Here is a 19,880-nt window from a genome sequence, read left to right on the forward strand (position 1 = left end):
GTCACTATCATAAGGTGTAGTGTCACTATCATAAAGTGTAGTGTCACTATCATGAAGTGTAGTGTCACTGTCATAAGGTGTAGTGTCACTATCATAAGGTGTAGTGTCACTATCACAAAGTGTAGTGTCACTGTCATAAGGTGTAGTGTCACGGTCATAAAGTATGGTGTAGTGTCACTGTGATAAAGTGTGGTGTCACTATGATAAAGTGTAGTGTCACTATCAAAACGTGTGGTGTCACTATGATAAAGTGTAGTGTCAATATCAAAAAGTGTGGTGTCACTATCATAAAGTGTAGTGTCACTATCATAAACTGTGGTGTCACTATGATAAAGTGTAGTGTCACTATCATTAAGTCACTATCATAAAGTGTAGTGTCACTATCATAAGGTGTAGTGTCACTGTCATTAAGTATGGTGTCACTATCTTAAAGTGTAGTGTCACTATCATAAGTGTGGTGTCACTATCATAACGTGTGGTGTCACTATGATTAAGTGTAGTGTCACTGTGGTAAAGTATGGTGCCACTATCAAAAAGTGTGGTGTCAGTGTCATAAAGTGTGGTGTCAGTGTCATAAGGGTAAACAGACAATGTGTGTGTTGAAGAAGTGAGATAGAGAAGTGGTGTTTAGAGAAGAAGACATGACTGCAATAACAACACAGTACAATGACTCTATGATAGTTAGCTTGTGTTGTGTTTAGGGCTGCAGCTAACGATTATTTTTCTATCGATTAATCTATAGATTATTTTTTCGATTAATCGGTTAATCTATAGATTATTTTTTTCGATTAATCTATAGATTATTTTTCCTTTTACCGATTATTTTTTTTATTTAAAATGAAGAGGAAAAAATAAATGTAGGCCAGTTTTTTCAAAAGGCATGGCTTTTATTTACAAAAAAAAAAGTATGGCCACTCAGTCAACATTGACAACAACATGACAAAATATTCTGTAACAATGTAAACATTTAAAACTTTTAATATTTAACAAAATTAAAAGTAGCTTATTTGCTTTTTAATGTGCAAATATAAAAGTAAACATCCAGTGCAAATCTTAATATTCTGGAATAGTATAAGCATTTAAAAAGTAAAAGTTTTGCTTATTTTGCTTTAAAATGTGCAAAAATAAAGATAAACATCCAATACAAAAAAGTGCAAAACGGAAATATTCTGTAACAAGTGTAAACATGTCAACAAAAGTAAAAGTATTGCTTATTTGCTAAAATGTGCAAAAATAAAGCTAAACATCCAATACAAAAAAGTGTACAGAGTAAACATTTCAACAAAAGTAAAAGTATTGCTTATTTTGCTTAATAACACAACAATGATAGTATGATTAAAGTGAAAGTTAATTGTTGGTTTGTACATAGTATATGTACCGGTAACTGTTAATGTTGTAAAAGGTATTTGCACAACTAATTAACGTTAGCGTTTGTGACACGTCTTGTGCCGTGGGGTTCTTTCAGGACCGACAGACTGAACGCCAGACGGCTTTGCCAGGTTTACAATCTTTTAATTTTACACAAAGTATTTTCTCTTCCAACTCTTTTCTCTTTCTTTCCTCGCTTTTCAGCTCCTCTTGCTCGCTCGCTCGTCGTCCCCTGTCTCTTGCGGCGTCGCTCCCGGCGCGCCCCGCCTCGCCGCTCGCTCGCCGCCGCCGCCTCTCCACAGCGTTAAAGAGGAGCGCGTCTTTTTAAACACTGAACAGGCACGCCAAACGCGCCTCTCAGAGCAAACGGTGCTTTAGTTTATGAATTTACAACGCAGATGCAAATGACACATTCATGTTTTTGTGTAATAATGACAACGTATACGCACGCGGACGATTGACTAGTTGATGGTGATGGCAAGAACGCTGTCGGGGGTTTTCTTTTCAAATGTTCGTTCATAGCCGTTGTGCTGCTATGATAGGCCATTTCCGCTCGACACAGTGTGCATACAACAACATTATTAGGCCGTTTATTGAAATACTCCGACACTTTTGACGACTTTTGGCGTGCTTTTTTCCCCTCGCTCGCATCGTCTGCTTTGCGCTCCGCTATGACAGTAGTGTGACGTAAATATGCGACGCGCCGACGCACAAAAACGGCGTCGACGTATTTACGTAACCGATGACGTCGACTACGTCGACGCGTCGTTTCAGCCTTAGTTGTGTTATTGACATGTTATTGACATGTTAGCCACATGTTATTGACATGTTAGCCACATGTTAGCCACATGTTATTGACATGTTAGCCACATGTTATTGACATGTTATTGACATGTTAGCCACATGTTATTGACATGTTAGCCACATGTTAGCCACATGTTAGCCACATGTTATTGACATGTTAGCCACATGTTATTGACATGTTATTGACATGTTATTGACATGTTAGCCACATGTTAGCCACATGTTATTGGCATGTTAGCCACATGTTATTGACATGTTAGCCACATGTTATTGACATGTTAGACACATGTTAGTCACATGTTAGCCACGTGTTATTGACATGTTAGTCATATGTTAGCCACATGTTATTGACATGTTAGCCACATGTTAGCCACATGTTATCCACATGTTAGCCACATGTTATTGACATGTTAGCCACATGTTATTGACATGTTGGCCACATGTTAGCCACATGTTAGCCACATGTTATTGACATGTTAGCCACATGTTATTGACATGTTAGCCACATGTTATTGACATGTTATTGACATGTTAGCCACATGTTATTGACATGTTAGCCACATGTTAGCCACATGTTATTGACATGTTAGCCACATGTTATTGACATGTTAGCCACATGTTATTGACATGTTATCCACATGTTATTGACATGTTAGCCACATGTTATTGACATGTTTACCACAAGTTATTGACATGTTATCCACATGTTATTGACATGTTAGCCACATGTTATTGACATGTTAGCCACATGTTAGTCACATGTTAGCCACGTGTTAGCCACATGTTATTGATGTGTTAGCCACATGTTATTGACATGTTAGCCACATGTTATTGACATGTTATCCACATGTTATTGACATGTTAGCCACATGTTATTGACATGTTAGCCACAAGTTATTGACATGTTATCCACATGTTATTGACATGTTATTGACATGTTAGCCACATGTTATTGACATGTTAGCCACATGTTATTGGCATGTTATTGACATGTTAGCCACATGTTATTGACATGTTATCCACATGTTATTGACATGTTAGCCACATGTTAGCCACATGTTATTGACATGTTAGCCACAAGTTATTGACATGTTATCCACATGTTATTGACATGTTATTGACATGTTAGCCACATGCTAGCCACATGTTATTGACATGTTAGCCACATGCTATTGGCATGTTATTGACATGTTAGCCACATGTTATTGGCATGTTATTGACATGTTAGCCACATGTTATTGACACGTTAGCCACATGTTAGACACATGTTATTGACATGTTAGCCACATGTTATTGACATGTTCGCCACATGTTAAACACATTTTATTGACATGTTAGACACATGTTATTGACATGTTAGACACATGTTATTGACATGTTAGACACATGTTACACACATGTTATTGACATGTTAGACAAAATGAAGGTGTTGATGTGCTGTACAATCATGTTGGTAGTTATGAAGAAGGTGAATATTTGCAGAGAGTGATGGAGAATGGAGACAGGTCTGATGCTGCCTCCAACAACCACTCAGGCACGCTACACTTGCAGAGTAAATATCATTATTATTATTCATAATAATAATCTTCCCATCAAAAACACTTATTGTTGTGCTTTTTCCCACCTGTGAAGCTCCCAAGAATGAAGAGATTTATGAGATCACAATACCACTGGAAGAAAACAACTTTGAGCAGCAAGGATTCTTCAACCAAACTGACACAAACTTTGAGGGTGAACAATATTGATCCTGTTTTCCTATCACTTCCATATTTGAATAAGCTCCTTCTTAGAGGGTGAACAAATTGATCCTGTTTTCCTATCACTTCCATATTTGAATAACAACACATGCTCCTTCTTAGAGGGTGAACAATATTGATCTTGTTTTCCTATCACTTCCATATTTGAATAACAACAACTCAGAGTGTGCGCCCCCTGCTGGCCGCTCGTACATGCTGGTCAGCAGCCTGCGCACGCAGCTGCAGATCTCTGCGGAGAAGAACTCCTGGCTGCAGAAGAGGATCCAGGACCTGGAAGAGGAGCGGGACTTCCTTCGCTGTCAGCTGGAACGTTTCATCGCCTCCACCAAGAACCAGGACTGCGAGCCCAGAAGGTTCTCCTGGAGACCAAGGAGACAGGAGGAACGTCCTGCGGGTAGGATGGATTATGAGTTCTCCTAAAAGTACACTTGAAATATGTATTCTCCTAAAAGTACACTTGAAATAGATATTCTCCTAAAAGTACACTTGAAAATGTGTATTCTCCTAAAAGTACACTTGAAAATATGTATTCTCCTAAAAGTACGGTACACTTGAAATAGATATTCTCCTAAAAGTACACTTGAAAATGTGTATTCTCCTAAAAGTACACTTGAAAATGTGTATTCTCCTTAAAGTACACTTGAAAATGTGTATTCTCGTAAAAGTACACTTGAAAATGTGTATTCTCCTAAAAGTACACTTGAAAATATGTATTCTCCTAAAAGTACACTTGAAAATGTGTATTCTCCTAAAAGTACACTTGAAAATATGTATTCTCATAAAAGTACACTTGAAATATGTATTCTCATGAAAGTACACTTGAAATAGATATTCTCGTAAAAGTACATTTGAAATATGTATTCTCATAAAAGTATACAGGTAGGATGGATTATGTATTCTCACAAAAGTACACTTGAAAATGTGTATTCTCCTAAAAGTACACTTGAAAATATGTATTCTCATAAAAGTACACTTGAAATATGTATTCTCATAAAAGTACACTTGAAATATGTATTCTCACAAAAGTACACTGGTAGATGAAAATATGTATTGTCATAAAAGTACACTTGAAATATGTATTCTCATAAAAGTACACTTGAAATAGATATTCTCGTAAAAGTACACTTGAAATATGTATTCTCGTAGAAGTTCACTTGAATTATATATTCTCATAAAAGTACACTTGAAATATGTATTCTCATAAAAGTACACTGGTAGATGAAATATGTATTCTCATAAAAGTACACTTGAAATATGTATTCTCATAAAAGTACACTTGAAATATGTATTATCCTAAAATAAATAATAATAATAATAACTGGGATTTATATAGCGCTTTTCTAAGTACGGTACCCAAAGTCGCTTTACATGTCGAACCCATCAATCATTCACACCTGGTGGTGGTAAGCTACTTTCATAGCCACAGCTGCCCTGGGGTAAACTGACAGAAGCGTGGCTGCAATTTGCGCCAACGGCCCCTCCTACCACCACCTATCATTCAATTCACCGGTGTGAGTGGCACCGGGGGCAAAGGGTGAAGTGTCCCGCCCAAGGACACAACGGCAGCAATTTTTGGATGGTAAGAGGCGGGGAGCGAACCTGCAACCCTCAGGTTTCTGGCACGGTTGCTCTACCCACTACGCCATGCCGCCCCCAAAAGTACACTTGTAATATGTATTCTCACAAAAGTACACTTGAAATATGCATTCTCACAAAAGTATACTGGTAGATGAAAATATGTATTGTCATAAAAGTACACTTGAAATATGTATTCTCATAAAAGTACACTTGAAATAGATATTCTCGTAAAAGTACACTTGAAATATGTATTCTCGTAGAAGTTCACTTGAATTATATATTCTCATAAAAGTACACTTGAAATACTGTATGTATTTTCATAAAAGTTCACTTGAATTATATATTCTCACAAAAGTACACTTGAAATATGTATTCTCATAAAAGTACACTGGTAGATGAAATATGTATTCTCATAAAAGTACAATTGAAAAATGTATTCTCATAAAAGTACACTGGTAAATGAAAGATATATTTTCATAAAAGTACACTTGAAATATGTATTCTCATAAAAGTACAATGGTAAATGAAATCTGTATTTTCATAAAAGTACACTTATATGGATATCATAGGGTGTCATGAAAGTGTGAATACTTATTGTAATTATTGATATTACAGTAAATTAATACTCCTAAATATGACATTAATCAAAATGTAAACATTTTTGTTTCGTTACCTTCATACCTTCCTCCCTTACTGCCTGATTTTCTTTAAAAATACATATTACAAATGTGTATGTATTTATATATTATACATTACAAATATGTATGTACATTATTTATATATTACATATATTATATTACAAACATGCATGTATTTATATATTACATATATTACAAATATGTATGTATTTATATATTACAAATATATATGTTTTTATATATTACATTAATTGCAAATATGTATGAATTTATATATTATATATATTACAAATGTGTATGTATTTATATATCATATTACAAATATATATGTATTTGTATATTACAAATATATATGTATTTGTATATTACAAATATGTATGTATTTATATACTACAAATATATATGTTTTTATATATTACATACATTACAAATATGTATGTACAGTATTTATGTATTCCATATATTATATTACAAACATGCATGTATTTATGTTTTACATATATTACAAATATTTATGTATTTATATATCATAATACAAATATTTATGTATTTATATATCATAATACAAATATGTATGTATATATATATATTACAAATACGTATGTATTTATATATTACAAATATATATGTTTTTATATATTACATATATTGCAAATATGTATGTATTTATATAATACAAATATGTATTTATTTATATATTACATATATTACAAATATGTATGTATTTATATAATACAAATATGTATTTATTTATATATTACATTTATTACAAATATGTATGTATTTATATATCATATTACAAATATGTATGTATTTATATATTACAAATGTGTATGTATTATATATTACAAATATGTATTTATTTATATATTACATATATTACAAATATGTATGTATTTATATATCATATTACAAATATTTATGTATTTATATATTACAAATATGTATCTATATATTACAAATATGTGTGTATTTATGTATTACAAATATTTATGTATTTATATATTACAATTATGTGTGTATTTATATATTATATATATTATAAATATGTATGTATTTATATAATACAAATATGTATTTATTTATATATTACATATATTACAAATATGTATGTATTTATATATCATATTACAAATATCTATGTATTTATATATTACAAATATGTATGTATTTATTTATTCCAAATATGTATGTATTTATACATCACATTACAAATATGTATTTATTTATATATTACATGTATTACAAATATGTATGTATTTATATATTACAAATATATATGTTTTTATATATTACATATATTACAAATATGTATGTATTTATATATTACAAATAGATATGTTTTTATATATTACATATATTAGAAATATGTATGTATTTATATATTACATTACAAATATGTATGTATTTATATATTACAAATATGTATGTATTTATATTTTACAAATATGTATGTATTTATATATTACAAATATGTATGTATTTATATATTACATTACAAATATGTATGTATTTATATTTTACAAATATGTATGTATTTGTATAATACAAATATGTATGTATTTATATATTACAAATATGTATGTATTTATATATTACAAATATGTATGTATTTATATATTACCAATATGTATGTATTTATATATGACATTACAAATATGTATGTATTTATATATTACAAATATGCATGTATTTATATATTACAAATATGTATGTATTTATATATGACATTACAAATATGTATGTATTGTTCTTGTAGAACAACAGACACACTTTCCCCCCGAGCAGTTTTTCCAGCGAAGGCCGGCTGCTCCCGCTGCGACCCCCCCCAAGAACCACGTGTCCAACGCCGTGACCAACCGCCTGGCCTCCATGAACACGCTCTTCACCTCCGCACAGTCCCAGGCGCTCTTCCAAGGCCTCGCCACTGCTGGGAATTCAACCAGCAGCAGCGGTGGCGGAAGCAGCAGCGGCGCCGCCAGGCTAAACGGACATCGCAACTTAACTCCGGGTAACACAGATCTAACCATGCACAACGTTGCCATGGAAACAAGAATGGAGCGCTTGTTGGTTTTCCTCAGATTCTTTTGTCCTGCTGGGAGAAGGCGAAGAGTACGTGGAACATGAGGGCTTCCTGCAGGAGGAGGAAATGCTGCCTGCCGACGACGCCATCAGCAGCAACAGGCAGCAGTTGAAGAGAAGGCGTATATTCCGAGGCCTTAAAGAGCGCCAACGAGGTACCGCCTTTCTTTCTTTTAACATTTATGTATTGATTCCCAGACATGAGTTGTCAAACATACATCAAATGTGCTGTTTTTCCCCCAACAAGTACAATAAAAAAATACGTCATTTAAAATAAATGAATAAATAAAAAAATAATCGTTAAAAAAATTAATAATAATAACTAATAACTGTAAATGTGCAAACCGCCAATACGCCTGAGTGGAACTGAAATGCTTGACTGTCCAGGGTGTGTTGGAACGGTTCAAATCAGATGAGAAATGTGTGATATGGAGAGTTTTTTAATATATTTTCAACGCGGGGAAATTCCTGGTAATGCCGGGTAATCAGGGAATTTTGGGAACCGGGAAACATGCTGGCTTGCTTGGATGTCCAGGGTGAGCGGAGGGTGTGGATGTTGGAATGGTTTGAATCGGATGAGAATGTGTGATATAGAGAGTTTTTTATATACATATTTTCAACGGGGGGAAATTCCTGGTAATGCCGGGTAATCAGGGAATTTTCAGAACCGGGAAACATGCTGGCTTGCTTGGATGTCCAGGGTGAGCGGAGGGCGTGGATGTTGGAACAGTTCGAATCGGATGAGAAATGTGTGATATGGAGAGTTTTTTATATATATATTTTCAACGGGGGGAAATTCCTGGTAATTCCGAGTAATCAGGGAATTTCCGGAACTGGGAAACAGGCTGGCTTGCTTGGATGTCCAGGGTGAGGGGAGGGTGTGGATGTTGGAATGGTTTGAATCGGATGAGAATGTGTGATATAGAGAGTTTTTTATATACATATTTTCAACGGGGGGAAATTTCTGGTAATGCCAGGTAATCAGGGAATTTTCAGAACCGGGAAACATGCTGGCTTGCTTGGATGTCCAGGGTGAGCGGAGGGCGTGGATGTTGGAACAGTTCGAATCGGATGAGAAATGTGTGATATGGAGAGTTTTTTATATATATATTTTCAACGGGGGGAAATTCCTGGTAATTCCGAGTAATCAGGGAATTTCCGGAACTGGGAAACAGGCTGGCTTGCTTGGATGTCCAGGGTGAGCGGAGGGTGTGGATGTTGGAATGGTTTGAATCGGATGAGAATGTGTGATATGGAGAGTTTTTTTATATATATATTTTCAACGGGGGGGAAATTCCTGGTAATTCCGAGTAATCAGGGAATTTCCGAAACCGGGAAACAGGCTGGCTTGCTTGGATGTCCAGGGTGAGCGGAGGGTGTGGATGTTGGAACGGTTTGAATCAGATGAGAAATTAGTTTTTTATATTGCCCTTACATTTTCAATGGGGGGAAATTCCTGGTAATCTGGGAATTTTACAGAACCAGGAAACATGCTGGCTTGCTTGAATCGGATGAGAAATGTGTGATATGGAGAGTTTTTTTATACATATATTTTCAACGGGGGGGAAATTCCTGGTAATTCCGAGTAATCAGGGAATTTCCGGAACCGGGAAACAGGCTGGCTTGCTCGGATGTCCAGGGTGAGCGGAGGGTGTGGATGTTGGAACAGTTCGAATCGGATGAGAAATGTGTGATATGGAGAGTTTTTTTATATACATATTTTCAACGGGGGGAAATTCCTGGTAATGCCGGGTAATCAGGGAATTTTCAGAACTGGGAAACATGCTGGCTTGCTTGGATATCCAGGGTGAGCGGAGGGTGTGGATGTTGGAATGGTTTGAATCGGATGAGAATGTGTGATATGGAGAGTTTTTTTACATACATATTTTCAACGGGGGGAAATTCCTGGTAATGCCGGGTAATCAGGGAGTTTTCAGAACTGGGAAACATGCTGGCTTGCTTGGATGTCCAGGGTGAGCGGAGGGTGTGGATGTTGGAACGGTTTGAATCAGATGAGAAATGAGTTTTTTATATTGCCCTTACATTTTCAATGGGGGGAAATTCCTGGTAATGCCGGGTAATCAGGGAATTTTCAGAACTGGGAAACATGCTGGCTTGCTTGGATATCCAGGGTGAGCGGAGGGTGTGGATGTTGGAATGGTTTGAATCGGATGAGAATGTGTGATATGGAGAGTTTTTTACATACATATTTTCAACGGGGGGAAATTCCTGGTAATGCCGGGTAATCAGGGAGTTTTCAGAACTGGGAAACATGCTGGCTTGCTTGGATGTCCAGGGTGAGCGGAGGGTGTGGATGTTGGAACGGTTTGAATCAGATGAGAAATTTGTTTTTTATATTGCCCTTACATTTTCAATGGGGGGAAATTCCTGGTAATCTGGGAATTTTACAGAACCAGGAAACATGCTGGCTTGCTTGAATCGGATGAGAAATGTGTGATATGGAGAGTTTTTTTATATAAATATTTTCAACGGGGGGAAATTCCTGGTAATGCCGGGTAATCAGGGAATTTTCAGAACTGGGAAACATGCTGGCTTGCTTGGATGTCCAGGGTGAGCGGAGGGTGTGGATGTTGGAATGGTTTGAATCGGATGAGAATGTGTGATATGGAGAGTTTTTTATATACATATTTTCAACGGGGGGAATTCCTGGTAATGCCGGGTAATCAGGGAGTTTTCAGAACTGGGAAACATGCTGGCTTGCTTGGATGTCCAGGGTGAGCGGAGGGTGTGGATGTTGGAACGGATTGAATCAGATGAGAAATGAGTTTTTTATATTGCCCTTACATTTTCAATGGGGGGAAATTCCTGGTAATGCCGGGTAATCAGGGAATTTTCAGAACTGGGAAACATGCTGGCTTGCTTGGATATCCAGGGTGAGTGGAGGGTGTGGATGTTGGAATGGTTTGAATCGGATGAGAATGTGTGATATGGAGAGTTTTTTACATACATATTTTCAACGGGGGGAAATTCCTGGTAATGCCGGGTAATCAGGGAGTTTTCAGAACTGGGAAACATGCTGGCTTGCTTGGATGTCCAGGGTGAGCGGAGGGTGTGGATGTTGGAACGGTTTGAATCAGATGAGAAATTTGTTTTTTATATTGCCCTTACATTTTCAATGGGGGGAAATTCCTGGTAATCTGGGAATTTTACAGAACCAGGAAACATGCTGGCTTGCTTGAATCGGATGAGAAATGTGTGATATGGAGAGTTTTTTAATATAAATATTTTCAACGGGGGGAAATTCCTGGTAATGCCGGGTAATCAGGGAATTTTCAGAACTGGGAAACATGCTGGCTTGCTTGGATGTCCAGGGTGAGCGGAGGGTGTGGATGTTGGAATGGTTTGAATCGGATGAGAATGTGTGATATGGAGAGTTTTTTATATACATATTTTCAACGGGGGGAATTCCTGGTAATGCCGGGTAATCAGGGAGTTTTCAGAACTGGGAAACATGCTGGCTTGCTTGGATGTCCAGGGTGAGCGGAGGGTGTGGATGTTGGAACGGTTTGAATCAGATGAGAAATGAGTTTTTCATATTGCCCTTACATTTTCAATGGGGGGAAATTCCTGGTAATGCCGGGTAATCAGGGAATTTTCAGAACTGGGAAACATGCTGGCTTGCTTGGATGTCCAGGGTGAGCGGAGGGTGTGGATGTTGGAACGGTTTGAATCAGATGAGAAATGAGTTTTTTATATTGCCCTTACATTTTCAATGGGGGGAAATTCCTGGTAATCCGGGAATTTTTCAGAACCGGGAAACATGCTGGCTTGCTTGAATCGGATGAGAAATGTGGGATATGCAGTCGACTGTGTAATGCCTATTTATTGTCAATGGGGGGAAAATTCCGGAAAACTCCAGGAAAACCGGGAATTTTGGGAAAGGGAAAAGATGTTTAGGGTTCGATACACTGGAAGACTAGTGTGTGGATGGTTGGAATCGATGTTAAAAATGATGCAACATTTTGAGAATATAGGACATTGTCGAACTATGAATACGTCCGTTTATTTGAATGGGAATTTCCTGGAAATTTGGGGAATAGGCGGTATAGCTCGGTTGGTAGAGTGGCCCTGCCAGCAACTTGAGGGTTGCAGGTTCGATCCCTGCTGCCGTTGTATCCTTAGGCAAGACACTTTACCCACCTGCTCCCAGTGCCACCCACACTGCTTCAAATGTAACTTACATATTGGCTTACACTATGTAAAAGCGCTTTGAGTCACTAGAGAAAAGTGCTATATAAATATAATTCTCTTCACTATTGTGTGAAGGCGTTTCTCACCACATGTACTAGTGACACACGATCGTGTTTCATGTGGGGGTTTTTTGTTTTTGTTTTTTGCCTTTTGGTTGGGGACCCTTTGGGACTGTGTGGCACTTTTGTGACTTCTGGATCTGCCTCCCGGGAGCCCTTTTTGGCCATGGAGACCAGCTGCTGGGTCTCTGCCACACCAGAGTCCGTTTGGAGAGACTGGAGGACATGTGGATGTAGAGACGGACGGGCTGAACGAGCAGGTATCGGACACCTCGGTCTCCTTAGACGCGTCCTTGCTCATCCATGCAGACTGGACTCTGGCCGAGAGAGAGTTGGTGGAGTCTACTCTCTTGGTTGCTTTGTTGGGTCTGCTCCCCTCCACGCCACCCACGATGGCGTGGAACACCACAGTGTACATGTTTTTTTAGTTTTTATAGTTGTTTTACTTTTGTGGCTGTGTGTAGAAGTGGCTGGTTGCATCAGCTCTGCTCTTTTAATGTCTTTAATGTTTGATGTTTCCCTCTTACACACATGCTTATGTGTGCTATGGCTAAGAGTTTTTTTTTTTAATTTAATTTAATTTTTTATTTTATTTATTTTTTCTACCTTGGCCTCAGTCTGGAGCCCCTCTCCAGGGGCCCAGGCATATACTGATTTTTTTTCTCTCACACCCCCTTCCTCCCTGTTTCTCACTATTTTTGTAAGGGGCGCCAGAAGTTGACAGACCCGTCAGCGATCCTGTTCTGTCTCCCTGTAATGTTTCATCCTGTTCTGTCTCCCTGTAATGTTTCATCCTATTCTGTCTCCCTGTAATGTTTCATCCTGTTCTGTCTCCCTGTAATGTTTCATCCTGTTCTGTCTCCCTGTAATGTTTGTCCGCTCTTGAGTGGGATTGTGCTGAAAATGTTAATTTCCCCTCGGGGATTAATTAAGTATTTCTGATTCTGATTTTGATTTGCTAATCCTTTTCAACTTATATTCAATTGAATAGACTGCAAAGACAAGATATTTCATGTCCACACTGAGAAACTTCATTTTTTTTCTGCAAATAATCATGAACTTAGAATGAAATGGCAGAAACACATTGCAAAAAGGGGCATTTTTACCACTGTGTTACATGGCCTTTCCTTTTAACAACACTCATTGAAGGTTTGGGAACTGAGGAGACACATTTTTGAAGCTTCTCGGGTGGAATTATTTCCCATTCTTGCTTGATGTACAGTTTAAGTTGTTCAACAGTCTCCCTTCTCATATTTTAGCCTTCATACATTTTCAATGGGAGACAGGTCTGGACTACAGGCAGGCCAGTCTAGTACCCACACTCTTTTACTACAAAGCCGCGCTGTTGTAACACGTGGCTTGGCATTGTCTTGCTGAAATAAGCAGGGGCGTCCATGGTAACGTTGCTTGGATGGCAACATATGTTGCCCCAAAACCTTTCAGCATTAATGTTGCCTTCACAGACGTGTAAGTTACCCATGTCTTGGGCACTAATACACCCCCATACCATCACACATGCTGCCTTTTACACTTTGCGCCTAGAACAATCCGGATGGTTCTTTTCCTCTTTGGTCCGGAGGACACGACGTCCACAGTTTCCAAAAACAATTTGAAATGTGGACTCATCACACCAAAGGACACTTTTCCACTTTGCATCAGTCCATCTTAGATGAGCTCGGGCCCAGCGAAGCTGGCGGCATTTCTGGGTGTTGTTGATAAATGGTTTTGGCTTTGCATAGTAGAGTTTTAACTTGCACTTACAAGTGTAGCGACCAACTGTAGTTACTGACAGTGGTTTTCTGAAGTGTTACTGAGCCCATATGGTGATATCCTTTACACACTGATGTCACTTTTTGATGCCTGAGAGAATGAAGGTCTGTAATATCATGGCTTACGTGCAGGGATTTCTCCAGATTCTCTGAACCTTTTGATGACATTACGGAGCGTAGATGGTGAAATCCCTAAATTCCTTGCAATAGCTGCTTGAGAAATGTTGTTCTTAAACAATTTGCTCAGGCATTTGTTGACAAATTGGCGACCCTCGCCCCGTCCTTGTTTGTGAACGACTGAGCATTTCATGGAAGCTCCAATCATGGCACCCACCTGTTCCCAATTAGCCTGTTCACCTGCGGGATGTTCCAAATAAGTGTTTGATGAGCATTCCTCAACTTCCTCAGTCTTTTTTGCCACTTGTGCCAGCTTTTTTGAAACATGTTGCAGGCATCCAATTCCAAATGAGCTAATATTTGCAGAAAATAAGAAAGTTGAACATGAAATATCTTGTCTTTGCAGTCTATTCAATAGAATATAAGTTGAAAAGGATTTGTTGTATTCTCTTTTTATTTCCCATTTACACAACGTGACAACTTCACTGCTTTTGGGGTTTGTATTTTCTCACCTGGTTGCGGTCGCTCATCCTTTCATGTGCCGCCCCTGCAGTCAAAGACGCCGCCGGGGTGCTCTTCCGCTACAAGAAGATCCTCCTCACCTTCCAGCGCCTGAAGAACATGTCCAAGGCCTTCCAGATCCACGGCGTGGACCGCAACACGGTGGCGTCCACCACGCCCATCGCCGAGCTGCTGCTGGTGGCGCCGGAGAAGGTGGCGCTGGTGGGCGAGTTCGACCCGTCCAAAGAGAAGCTGCTGGACTACGCTCGCCGCTGCTACTCGGCGCTGGACGAGGAGACGCTGAGCCGCGTGCAAGCCCTGAAGAAGAACAACCTGCTCCTGCCCATTTCCTACAGGTTTCGAACGGGCGGCCTCACAGAAAGCCCCAAAATGGGGAACTCAACATTACAGCCTGGTCCTGGACTCTCTGGTCCTGGACTCTCTGGTCCTGGACTCATCGCCACGGCACAGATCACTAAAGACCATTCACTCTTTCACACATAAGCCATCAATTGTTCATGCAACCAACCTTGCTTTGCAGCAAAGAAGAATAACAATTATTGAACCTTTTATCCAACACACTTTATTGCTATCGATTACGTCTCTATTGATATCATTTTTATGGCCCAACCCTACTAATTAGCATATAATACATGTTTTCTTTCCTGCCCAAACTCCGATCTTTATCATGTAAGAATAACAATTACTGAACATTTTATCGAACACACTTTATTGATATCGATTACGTCTCTAATTATATTGTTTTATGGCCCAGCCCTGCTAATTAGCTTATGATACATGTTTTCTTTTCTGCCCAAACTCCGATTTTCATCATGTAAGAATAACAATTACTGAACATTTTATCCAACACACTTTATTGATATCGATTACATCTCTAATGATATCGTTTTATGGCCCAACCCTACTAATTAGCATATAATGCATGTTTTCTTTCCTCCCCAAACTCCAATCTTCATCATGTAAGAATAGAAATGATTGGACGTTTTATCGAACACACTTTATTGATATCGATTACGTCTCTATTGATATTGTTTTATGGCCCAACCCTACTAATTAGCATATAATACATGTTTTCTTGCCTGCCCAAACTCCGATCTTCATCATGTAAGAACAACATTTATTGAACGTTTTATAGAACACACTTTGTTGATATCGATTACGTCTCTATTGATATCGTTTTATGCTTCAACCCTACTAATTAGCATATAATACATGTTTCCTGCCCAAACTCCGATCTTCATCATGTAAGAATAGAAATGATTGAACGTTTTTTTCGAACACACTTTTTTGATATCGATTACGTCTCTATTGATATCGTTTTATGGCCCAACCCTACTAATTAGCATATAATACATGTTTTCTTTCCTCCCCAAACTCCAATCTTCATCATGTAAGAATAGAAATGATTGAACGTTTTATCGAACACACTTTATTGATATCGATTACGTCTCTATTGATATCGTTTTTATGGTCAAGCCCTACTAATTTTTATACAATACATGTTTTCTTTCCTGCCCAAACTTCGATCTTCATCATGTAAGAATAATAATTATTGAACCTTTTATCGAACACACTTTGTTGATATCGATTACGTCTCTATTGATATCGTTTTTATGGTCAAGCCCTACTAATTTTTATACAATACATGTTTTCTTTCCTGCCCAAACTCCGATTTTCATCATGAAAGAATAACAATTATTGGACGTTCTATCGAACACACTTTATTGATATCGATTATGTCTCTATTGATATCATTTTTATGGCCCAACCCTACTAATTAGTATATAATACATGTTTTTTTTCCTGCCCAAACTCCGATGTTCATCATGTAAGAATAACAATTACTGAACATTATATCCAACACACTTTATTGATATCGATTACATCTCTAATGATATCGTTCTATGGCCCAGCCCTACTAATTAGCTTATAACACATGTTTTCTTTCCTGCCCAAACTCCGATGTTCATCATGTAAGAATAACAATTACTGAACATTTTATCCAACACACTTTATTGATATCGATTACATCTCTAATGATATCGTTCTATGGCCCAGCCCTACTAATTAGCATATGATACATGTTTTCTTTCCTGCCCAAACACAGATCGCCATCATGGAAGAATAGAAATGATTGAACGTTTTATCGAACACACTTTATTGATATTGATTACGTCTCTATTGATATCGTTTTTATGGTCAAGGCCTACTAATTTTTATACAATACATGTTTTCTTTCCTGCCCAAACTCCGATCTTCATCATGTAAGAATAATAATTATTGAACCTTTTATCGAACACACTTTGTTGATATCGATTACGTCTCTATTGATATCGTTTTTATGGCCCAACCCTACTAATTAGCATATAATACATGTTTTCTTTCCTGCCCAAACTCCGATGTGCATCATGTAAGAATAACAATTATTTAACCTTTTATCCAACACACTTTATTGCTATCGATTACGTCTCTATTGATATCGTTTCATGGCCCAGCCCTGCTAATTAGCTTATAACACGTTTTCTTTCCTAACCAAACACAGATCGCCATCATGTAAGAATAGAAATGATTGAACGTTTTATCGAACCCACTTTATTGCTATCGATTACGTCTCTATTGATATCGTTTTTATGGTCAAGCCCTACTAATTTTTATACAATACATGTTTTCTTTCCTGCCCAAACTCCGATTTTCATCATGAAAGAATAACAATTATTGGACGTTTTATCAAACACACTTTATTGATATCGATTACGTCTCTATTGATATCGTTTTTATGGCCCAACCCTACTAATTAGCATATAATACATGTTTTCTTTCCTGCCCAAACTCCGATCTTCATCATGTAAGAATAACAATTACTGGACATTTTATCCAACACACTTTATTGATATCGATTACGTCTCTATTGATGACGTTTTACGGCCCAGCCCTGCTAATTAGCTTATAACACATGTTTTCTTTCCTGCCCAAACACAGATCGCCATCATGTAAGAATAGAAATGATTGAACGTTTTATCGAACACACTTTATTGATATCGATTACATCTCTATTGATATCGTTTTTATGGTCAAGCCCTACTAATTTTTATACAATACATGTTTTCTTTCCTGCCCAAACTCCGATTTTCATCATGTAAGAATAACAATTATTGGACGTTTTATCGAACACACTTTATTGATATCGATTACGTCTCTATTGATATCATTTTCATGGCCCAACCCTACTAATTAGCATATAATACATGTTTTCTTTCCTGCCCAAACTCTGATGTTCATCATGTAAGAATAACAATTACTGAACATTTTATCCAACACACTTTATTGATATCGATTACGTCTCTAATTATATAGTTTTATGGCCCAGCCCTGCTAATTAGCTTATAACACATTTTTTCTTTCCTGCCCAAACACATATCTTCATCATGTAAGAATAGAAATGATTGAACGTTTTATCGAACACACTTTATTGATATCGATTACGTCTCTATTGATATCGTTTTTATGGTCAAGCCCTACTAATTTTTATACAATACATGTTTTCTTTCCTGCCCAAACTCCGATGTTCATCATGTAAGAATAACAATTACTGAACATTTTATCCAACACACTTTATTGATATCGATTACGTCTCTAATTATATCGTTTTATGGCCCAGCCCTGCTAATTAGCTTATAACACATTTTTTCTTTCCTGCCCAAACACAGATCTTCATCATGTAAGAATAGAAATGATTGAACGTTTTATCGAACACACTTTATTGATATCGATTACGTCTCTATTGATATCGTTTTTATGGTCAAGCCCTACTAATTTTTATACAATACATGTTTTCTTTCCTGCCCAAACTCCGATTTTCATCATGTAAGAATAACAATTACTGAACATTTTATCGAACACACTTTATTGATATTGATTACATCTCTAATGATATCGTTTTATGGCCCAGCCCTACTAATTAGCATTTGATACATGTTTTCTTTCCTGCCCAAACACAGATCGCCATCATGTAAGAATAGAAATGATTGAACGATTTATCGAACACACTTTATTGATATCGATTACGTCTCTATTGATATCGTTTTTATGGTCAAGGCCTACTAATTTTTATACAATACATGTTTTCTTTCCTGCCCAAACTCCGATCTTCATCATGTAGGAATAATAATTATTGAACCTTTTATCGAACACACTTTATTGATATCGATTACGTCTCTATTGATATCATTTTATGGCCTAACCCTACTAATTAGCATATAATACATGTTTTCTTGCCTTCCCAAACTCCGATCTTCATCATGTAAGAATAGAAATGATTGAACGTTTTTTTCGAACACACATTTTTGATATCGATTACGTCTCTATTGATATCGTTTTATGGCCCAACCCTACTAGTTAGCATATAATATATGTTTTCTTTCCTGCTCAAACTCCGATCTTCATCATGTAAGAATAACAATTACTGAACATTTTATCGAACACACTTTATTGATATCGATTACGTCTCTATTGATATTGTTTTATGGCCCAGCCCTACTAATTAGCATATAATACATGTTTTCTTTCCTCCCCAAAAAACGATCTTCATCATGTAAGAATAGAAATGATTGAACGTTTTATCGAACACACTTTTTTGATATCGATTACGTCTCTATTGATATCGTTTTATGGCCCAACCCTACTAGTTAGCATATAATATATGTTTTCTTTCCTGCTCAAACTCCGATCTTCATCATGTAAGAATAACAATTACTGAACATTTTATCGAACACACTTTATTGATATCGATTACGTCTCTATTGATATTGTTTTATGGCCCAGCCCTACAAATTAGCATATAATACATGTTTTCTTTCCTCCCCAAAAAACGATCTTCATCATGTAAGAATAGAAATGATTGAACGTTTTATCGAACACACTTTATTGATATCGATTACGTCTCTATTGATATTGTTTTATGGCCCAGCCCTACTA

At 37.0% G+C, this 19,880-nt stretch overlaps 1 protein-coding gene across 3 annotated transcripts in view; it reads left to right on the top strand.

Moving 5' to 3' along the window:
* Positions 1-19,345, top strand: part of ccdc106a (coiled-coil domain containing 106a) — a 35,116-nt gene extending 15,771 nt beyond the window's left edge. For all 3 annotated transcript variants that reach the window (XM_061957461.2, XM_061957468.2, XM_061957453.2), the window contains 6 exons: positions 3,655-3,724; positions 3,805-3,903; positions 4,093-4,323; positions 7,905-8,156; positions 8,227-8,382; positions 14,938-19,345. In XM_061957461.2, the coding sequence (XP_061813445.1) occupies positions 3,661-3,724; positions 3,805-3,903; positions 4,093-4,323; positions 7,905-8,156; positions 8,227-8,382; positions 14,938-15,389 (1,254 nt within the window). In that variant the 5' untranslated portion in view covers positions 3,655-3,660 and the 3' untranslated portion in view covers positions 15,390-19,345. The remainder of the gene's footprint in view (positions 1-3,654; positions 3,725-3,804; positions 3,904-4,092; positions 4,324-7,904; positions 8,157-8,226; positions 8,383-14,937) is intronic.
* The last annotated feature ends 535 nt before the right edge of the window (positions 19,346-19,880 follow it).

The sequence above is a fragment of the Nerophis lumbriciformis genome, linkage group LG04 (assembly GCF_033978685.3).
Source record: "Nerophis lumbriciformis linkage group LG04, RoL_Nlum_v2.1, whole genome shotgun sequence".
In the NCBI taxonomy this organism is placed as follows: domain Eukaryota; kingdom Metazoa; phylum Chordata; class Actinopteri; order Syngnathiformes; family Syngnathidae; genus Nerophis; species Nerophis lumbriciformis.